At 63.5% G+C, this 8,476-nt stretch overlaps 1 protein-coding gene across 2 annotated transcripts in view; it reads right to left on the bottom strand.

Moving 5' to 3' along the window:
- Positions 1-1,052: 1,052 nt before the first annotated feature.
- PTPRE (protein tyrosine phosphatase receptor type E) overlaps positions 1,053-8,476 on the bottom strand; it is a 91,251-nt gene continuing 83,827 nt past the window's right edge. For both annotated transcript variants that reach the window (XM_056106674.1, XM_056106675.1), the window contains exons 13-20: positions 7,968-8,117; positions 7,758-7,851; positions 6,740-6,816; positions 5,870-6,004; positions 4,205-4,330; positions 3,442-3,608; positions 2,660-2,795; positions 1,053-1,239 (exon numbers count right to left, since the gene is read on the bottom strand). In XM_056106674.1, the coding sequence (XP_055962649.1) occupies positions 1,165-1,239; positions 2,660-2,795; positions 3,442-3,608; positions 4,205-4,330; positions 5,870-6,004; positions 6,740-6,816; positions 7,758-7,851; positions 7,968-8,117 (960 nt within the window). In that variant the 3' untranslated portion in view covers positions 1,053-1,164. The remainder of the gene's footprint in view (positions 1,240-2,659; positions 2,796-3,441; positions 3,609-4,204; positions 4,331-5,869; positions 6,005-6,739; positions 6,817-7,757; positions 7,852-7,967; positions 8,118-8,476) is intronic.

Here is an 8,476-nt window from a genome sequence, read left to right as displayed (position 1 = left end):
CATCGGCGGCTGCCAGGGTCCTGCACACGTCACCGGGACTGGACTCGGGTGTCCTGCCTCCTGGCCTCCCCGCACTCGGCCAGTGCTGTCGGCAGTGGGTCATCGTTGTCCAGTGTCAACGGTCTCAGCAGCATTTTCATTCAAAAATAAGTTACCCTTGAACGAAGGACCCCCTCTTCTTTCATTAAATATCGAGAAGGAGGAACTTTAAAAAAAAAAAGGTATAAATCTATAGATTTTTTTTTAAAAAAAGATTTCCTTTCTTTACAAACAGTCATTTTTTTTTTACAAGAGAGTTTTAAATACCAAAATGCATCTTTGAACATTTAAAGTCTAATTAATAGTCTGTGGGTGTCCTGTTCGTACCCCCCGAAGGGTGCTCCCTGCCCCGGGCATCCGAACGGGGCTGTCTCGGGACTTCTGCCCAGGGGTGGGGTTCAGGCATGCCGGAGAGGCCACTGGGCAGAGCATCCCGGCTCAGGACTGGCTTGGCGGCTCAGAGGCCTCGACCACCAGCGTCTTCCTACCCAGCCCCCTGGGGCCCAGACACAGCCTGGGACCCAGGAGAGCATCAACCCAGCGCCTCCAGACGGCCACAGATCCAGACTCCGCCGACGAAAACGTTGCTCTTTAAGACGTAAATCTTATCCGGAGTGGTGGGCACGAGAGTTCTCCCCGCTGCCAGTTTCCCGTCCGTCTCCAGGAAGGGGCCTTCCAGGCGGCCCCAGCTCCGGCTGGCCAGGGCAGTGAAGCACAGGGGCTGACTCCACCTGCCTGGTCCCTGGCCGTTTCCTTAGCAACGGAGTTACCGGGGAATTTCCTGCACCCTCGCACGGGGAAGCCTTAAAACCGTTAACATTTAGAGGTGTCCAAAGTGTGAAACTCAAGGATCTGAATCTAATGAAAAATTAAAAATATTTACTGATGTTAGCAGAAACATATGGTTTGTGGGATTTACGTGACCTTCATACGTTACTTCGGTTCTGGAAAGGGGGCGTTTAGGATGTAATGACATTACAGTACGTGGCCTTACACACATAACAAAATATATATACAAGGAAATTAGGGAGCTATTAATGTGAACCATGAAATAAATTAACATGTTTTTTTTTTTTACAAAATATACTGACCATTAAATTAAAAAATATTTTAAGGCAGGAGTTTTCATTTGAAATTAGCATAATCAGAAAATATATCGATAAAGTCTTGTACCACTTTGTAGCAGAATTCATACTGTTCCTGAAAGAGAAAGATCAAGACACCATGAAAATGAGACACAAAACACTGCTTTTCCTTCATTTCATCAGTGGAATCGTTCGAAAGGAGCAGGAGAAAGCCTTGTTCTTTTTTTTTTTTTCTTTCTGCTTTTTGGGTCACACCTGGCCTTGCACAGGGCTTCCTCCTGGCTCATGCACTCAGGAACTAGTCCTGGCAGTGCTCAGGGGACCCTTTGGGATGCTGGGAATCGAACCCGGGTTGCCCGCATGCAAGGCAAACGCCCTCCCCGCTATGCTCCAGTCCCAGACCGCCTTGTTCTTAAGATATCCCCGTGAGGATCAGCCCGGGCTGTAACTCAGCAATAACCACGGGGAAATTTGCAGAGATATCTGGGTCTTGCCCGGTCCCAGGGGCCTGGCACCCGGAGACCTGGGGTCCCCACTGAGCTGTATCCGGGCCCAGGAAAGGTCAGCACTACTGGACCATTCGAGACAAAGGTCTGTAGTTCTCACATTTAAACTGGAAAACACTGATTTCGGTGTGGGGAAGAAACCAGAGTGCATCACTTCTGGGGCAGAGGGCAGGCCACGTTCCATGGCGGCGAACAAGGTCGTTCACCTCTGACTCATTCCCGTGGGACACGGGCGCAGAGGGGTCCTGCAGCAGCCTGGAGCCATCGGCCACCACAGGACAGAGAGCTGCTCCCGGAAGCTTCTGGGGCCCGAGGGGACTGGAACTGAGCTGGGGCCTACAGATGCGGGGCCGGGGTCAGGGGTCCAAGGTGGGCTTGGGGGATCCAGCCCTTCTTGCTTGCTGGCCCCACTGCGGGGAGGGTCCGGGGACAGGGGCACAGGAGCCAGTGGACACCCACATTCCTGGCCTGCTGGCCCCAGGTTCGAGCCGCTCTGACACCCTGCGGGCTGGGCTACCCGGGGGCCCCAGCCTGTGCCGTCAGCGCCAGGGGCAGCGGGAGGGATGTTCTCTGCCTTCCGATACCCCTGCAGGTGCACCAGGCGGGAGGAGCTACTCTGGGGTCCTGCCTGGCCCCCGACAGACTGAGCCACGGTCCAGAGGCTGGGGCAGAGTGGACAGGCCAGGCCAGGGACGGGCAGCCTCTGAACTGGAGGAGGGAAGGGTGGGGTGGGAGCACAAATCCGTGGGTTCTGCAGCCAGATGCCCACCCTCCAGGCCCCCAGGTTATTCCCAGGGGTCAAAGGTGCAAACAGACCCCATGGGGGTCGTGGGTGCAACTTGGAGGGCCCAGGAAGGAGCAGGTGGACGGGGCTGGGTGACACCAGCAGGTGTGGACTTGGGTCACGGACTTCGCACGGGGCCCCCGGCTGTCTGGCTGGACCCCCTGCTGGACTGGCCCTGTCCTGCGCCCCACGCCTGAGTCCCGCCAAGGACACGCCGCCACGCGCGCCCAGGCCCCCGTCCTCACCAGGGTCTGCACCATGTGTGGCCGCTGCAGCCGCAGGCTCTTCACCGCCTGGAACACGTCCAGGAGCCCCTCGGCCTTCACCCGCTCCAGGATGTTGCTGAGCGCGATGAAGGTCCCCGTGCGCCCGGCGCCCGCACTGCAGGGGGGAGCAGGCTCATGTGTCGGCCAGCAGGGTGCGGGCCGGACCCAGCTCGCCCAGCCCAGCTGGCCCAGACCAGCCCAGCCCAGACCCAAGCTAGATCCAGCCCGGGGAGATGGCTGGCAGGCCAACCCACACGAGGACAAACGGTGTCGGAGGCGGCTGTCCAAGCTGGACTGGGCATCTGGGAAGGGCATCAAGGGTACTGGGAACAGAAATGGAGGGTGTGTCCCCTTGTGTGTGGGTCAGGGCGATGTGAACACACAGAGTCGGTGTGTGTCCCAGGAGCTGGGCTGCTTGGGTGGACACATTGCAGTAGACAGGGATGGGGCCTGCTGCGTGGGTCACTACAATGGACAGTGATGGGGCCCCCTGTCTGGCCACTACAGTGGACAGTGATGGGGCCCCCTGGGTGGGTAACTAAAATGGGCAGTGATGGGGTGCCCTGGCTGGGTCACTGCAATGAACAGGGATGTGGTCCCCTGGCTGGTTCACTGCAATGGACAGTGATGGGGTTCCCTGCTGGGTCACAGCAGTGGACAGGGATGGCACCCCCTGGCTGGGTCACTGCAATGGACAGGGATGTGGCCCCCTGGCTGGGTCACTGCAACGGACAGGGACGGGGGCCCCCTGGCTGGGTCACCTGCAGTGCACGGTGATGGGGTGGTTCCCCGTCTGCTGCTGTTGCTTCTGCACGGCCGCGATGAGGTCGATCATGCCTTTGCCCTCAGCGGGCACCCCGATCTCGGGCCAGCCGTGGAAGTGGAACTGACGGACCAGGCGGGGCTGCTCCTCCTGGCGGCCGGGAGGCTGTGGGGGTGGGGATGCTCAGTGCTGGCGGGGGCTGTGGGGGAGGGTGGTCAGTGCTGACCTGTGCCCCAGTGTGACCCCAGGTCCACTCTCCAGGGGCATTCCCAGCTGGCCAGCCCGAAGGGGCCGTGTCCCCAGGAAGAGGCCAGCGCACCTTCCTGCAGTTCCTGGACAGACCAGTAGAGGGCACCCTTGGCCTAGGCTCCGCGGAACCGGCTCTTGGAGGCTCCAGCTTTCCGGGCAGAGGTCACTGTCCCTTCCAGGACCCCAGGGGCCCCCTCAAGGCTCAGGCTCCCATCCTGGGACTGGGGTCAGTGGACGGGGTCACCTGGGAGGTGGGGACACCGTGCTGAGGGCCTGGGACTCAGAGCTGCTCCTGCCTCTTGTCCACGGCTGACCACAGCCCTTTGGGCGACTGGGCAATGCTGGACAGGACCCAGGAGGGGGGCGGGACTGACCAGGGGTCCCTGCATGCCCAGCCTCGTGGCTTCATTCACCGCCGATTCCTCCTGGCCAGGACTGAGTGTGGGATCCCAGGACAGTGCTGCCCCTACCCAGGGCCCCAGGGGCCAGCGCGGGCGCTGTCGGGTGCCCACCTGTTTGCACGTGACCAGAAAGTCCCGCACGCTGATGCCCTCCGAGAGTGTGTCGCTCCGGGTCTCGATGGTGACCTCGCCGTGGGTGACCGAGCCGTCCGAGGGCCAGTACTGGTAGCATTTGTCCTGGTGGAGGACGACAGGGTCCGTCAGGGCACAGCGAATGGCCAGATGAGGGCCAGCACTGCCCGCAGAGCCCCCGTGACTGTTTGGGACAGACAAGGTAGCTGCCTGACCTACGACGCAGTAGGGTGCCCAGCAGTGATGCCCACGGAACCCGACACACACACAGGGTGTCCACGGAGTGTGACCCGTGAGGTGGGGGCGGGTTGGCAAAGGGACCTGGAAGTGCTGGTTCCCTGGTAGACCCCCGACATAGCCCCCCAGAAGGGCGGGGCAGCTGCGTTCTGGACCTTATGGCAGGAGGCGCAATGATAACTGCGGGGTTGACGCCGAGACCCCCAGAGCCCACCGCACACAGAGGACCCCGACATTAGCCACAGCACGGCTCATGCCCCAGTTAGACATGGCCGCTGCCGGAGGAGGGACAGTTCACGGGCCCACCCACCTGTGACCCACATGCCGTGGGGTCTGGAAAGAAGACCCGGAGCCACGGAAGGACCAGGCAAGACCCCCACAGCGGGCGACTGGGCATCAGCCGGCCTCCTGTACGGCCGCTCGGCACTGGTGGCCCTCGCCAGGGTGGGAGCATTTGGGAGTGGAGAGGGGGAGGCGCTGCCCCCTGCCCGGGCCCCCAGGGGACAAGAGCTCAGGTGTGAAGTGACAAAGAACGAGAAAGGACCCTCAGGGCCACGCCTGCCCACGGTCACGGTGCAGCTCTGCACGCATAGTGCCCGCCTGCATGGGGGGTTCGGGTTCGGGGTTCGGGTTCGGGGAAATGGTCATGTCACCAGGACACGCAGCTCAGGTTCCAGACAGAATTCTTAGCAGCTCTGAGCGGAGACGGCCCGTGCAGGACGTGCACAGGACGGGCCCCTACAGGATGTCCAGACCCCCACTGCGCCCCACTCTCAAGGCAGGCGGCACACGACAGAGAAGGTTTGGCCAGCAAAGGCTGGCGGGCGGCTTCACTCGCCAGGGCCAGCCGGGGCCGGGGAGGTGTGGAGACCCCGGCTGGACCCTGCACGCCGGGGGTCGCCCGACAAGGACGTGGCAGGCTGGCCAGGGAAGACGCCGTGGAGGAAACAGAAATGGTGCAGCTGCTCTCGGAGCGGGCGGGAACGCGTCTGTGGGACGAGCACAGACGCGGTCGGGGGCTTCACTGGGAGTGGACCCGAGGGGGACAGGCCTGTCCCAGCACCCAAGGACGCAAGTTCGGGCGTCAACCCAAGAGAGGGCACTGTGGTCTGTGAAGGAGGAGGAAGGGCTGCAGAGGCCAGCTTGAGAAAGACGGGGGCCTCGAACCCCATCACGTGACGTGCGCACGGGGCGGACCCCAAGGGGAGCCTGGGGCTGCAGGGGTGTGGGGGTGCAGGGGGGAGCTAACGGGCCCAGGGTCCTGGTGGGGTCTGCACCAGGGGAGCCCACTGGGTGCCGCTGGTCCAGCGTGACGGGAGCCGCAGGACAGCCTGCGCACGGCTCCGGCCCCGCGGGGCAGGGCGCGTCCATCCCCTCCCCACACGGCCCGCGGCCGCCCGCTCTGACCTGCTCCCGCTCCTGCACCTCCGTGAGCATGACAATCGTGTGGCACTTCCACTCCCACACCATCCTCCAGAAGTCCTCCACCGTGTGCGCCAGCGGGCCCTGCGTGGCGATGAAGTGGTCCTTCTGCCGGTAGCCCTGCGCGGGAGGCCAGCGTCAGCCCACCGCCCTCGGCCCTCGGGGGCTCCCGGGGAGCAGGGCGGGAGCCGGCCCGGGGAAGGTGCACACACACGCACACATGTGTGTGCGCACCCTTGGGGCCCGGGCGGATACGTGTGCGTGCTCAGGCACACACGGGTGTACACTCAGACCCAGACACACACATGCACACACTCAGACTCACACACACCGGTACAGTCAGACCCAGGCACACACGTGTGCATACCCATGCACACGTGTGGGCACTCACAGGCAGGTACACAGGTGCATGTACACTCACATGCACGCACACACGTGTATGCACAATCATGCAGGCACACACGTGTGTATACTCAGACCCAGACGCACACATGTGCATGCTAAGACCCAGGCAACACACCTATACACTCAGACCAGGCACACACGTGTGCCTACGGATCCAGGCACACACGCGTGTGCATCCTCAGACCCAGACGCACACCACCTCCCCCTCTGTCAGGGCACTGGGCGCAAGAGCAGTGGGACTCGGGACTCGGGTTGTGGGGGTCCCAGGACGCTCTGAGGCCGCAGTGACTGCAGGGAGGAAGCGGGTCACCAGAGCACCGGCCACCCGCGCTCCCCCCCCCCCCCCGCTGGGCCGGGAACGGCCGTGGCAGGCCGGAAGCTGTGCTGAGGTGGCGGCGAGTCCCCGGGTGCTGGGTGCCGGGTGCGGGCGGGGCCCACCCACCCACTCACGTCGATGAAGGAGGCGTTGATGTAGTCTGTGCACTCCTGGCCCCGCTTCATGGACAGGATGACGCGGTTGAAGTCGTCTGTGAGGCAAGCGGGCCCGTGAGCGCCACGCCCGGCCTGGCCTCCCGCCCCCACGCCCCCCGCTCTGAGGAGAATGGCTGAGTAGCACCCCTCCGGGGACCCCCGTGGCGGGCAGGGCGAGGGGGCTGCCTCCTGCCAACAGAACCTGCCTGCGTCCTGAGGGGTCCCTTAGGCCAGCCAGTGCCCCTATTTACTGCATGGGGGAAGGATGGGTCTGGCTGGACGTGGAGGCCCCCTAGTACAGGCTGACCCCACGTCGGTGTGGGATCTGGGGTGGGTGTGAGTGGGCACAAGTTGTGAGCAGGTGTGTGAGCGGGTGTGAGTGACTGGGTATGAGTGTGAGTGGGCATGAGTGTGTGTGAGGGGGTGTCGGTGTGAGCCGGTGTGAGCGGGTGTGAGTGGGAATAAATGTGAGCAGGCCTGAGTGGGTGAGTGTGTGCAGGTGTGAGCAAGTGTGAGTGTGAGAGGGTGTGGGGTGAGTGACTGGGTGTGAGTGGGTGTGAGCGTGAGTGTGAGTGTGAGTGGGTCTGTGTGGGGGGTGTGAGCGTGAGCCGGTGTGAGTGGGCGTGTGAGCGGGTGTGAGTGATCGGGTGTGAGCGTGAGCAGGCATGAGCGGGTGAGCGTGAGTGGGCGTGGGGTGAGTGGGTGGGTGTGAGTGTGAGCCGGTGTGAGCGGGCACCAGTTTGCCTGGGTACGGGTGGCTGTGAGATCGGGTGTGTGTTCGTACCAGTGTGCGTGGGTGTGACTGGGTGTGGCTGTGAGGGGGTGGGCGTGTGCGTGGCCGTGAGCAGGTGTGAACGCAAGGCCCAGCCTGAGCGCCAGGAGTGAGTGTTCATGGGCGTGAGCGTGAGCGAGGGGCCCAGTTGCCACGGCGGTGGGGGGCCCGGCGTGGCGTGGCGTGGCGTGGGGGGGGCGCCCTCCTCGCGGCCGCGTTCCTCACAGGGGATGATCTGGATCACCCTGGCCTTCTTCATGTTGGCCGGCAGGTTGCCCGTGCGCATGTTCTCCTTCATGATCCGCACGTTGGTCAGTTTCTGCAGGGCAGGGCGGAGGCGTGGGCTGACCCGGGGCGCGTCCGGCAGTGCCCGCCCCAACCCCGTGGAAGCGTGTCCGGCCGGCAGTGCCCACCCCCCCCGGGGCGTGCGCTCACCCGGAACTCCTCCTCCAGCCCCAGCCTGTCCCGGGGCGGGGCGGGGCTGTGCAGCGCCTGCAGGTGCTTCTCCAGGGAGGACACGTCCATCTCCGTGTCCCCGTACAGGTAGAACTCCAGCAGGGCCTGGTAGATGAATGTGTACTGCATCTGCGGGACAGAGAGCGGCACGCCTTCACGCCCCTGCCCACGGTCCACCCGCCGTCCACCCCCACAGCCCCGTGGCCTACGTCCACCTGCTGTCCACCCCCCAGCCCTGCCACCTACGTCCACCCGCTGTCCACCCCGCGCCCGCCCTCCCGCCGTCCACCCGACTCCCGTGTCCACCTGCTGTCCAACTTGCTGCCCACGTCCACCTGCCGTCCACCCCACACCCGCCCTTCTGATGTCCACCCCGACTCCCGTGTCCACCCGCGTCCACCAGCCATCCACCCCCCAGCCTGCCACCTACGTCCACCCGCTGTCCACCCTGCGCCCTCCCTCCAGCCGTCCACCCCGACTCCCGTGTC

This window comes from Sorex fumeus, unplaced genomic scaffold (assembly GCF_029834395.1).
Source record: "Sorex fumeus unplaced genomic scaffold, SorFum_2.1 ptg000142l, whole genome shotgun sequence".
In the NCBI taxonomy this organism is placed as follows: Eukaryota; Metazoa; Chordata; class Mammalia; order Eulipotyphla; family Soricidae; genus Sorex; species Sorex fumeus.
Note: the sequence above shows the minus strand (reverse complement) of the source record. Positions and strands in the feature narration are given on the sequence as shown.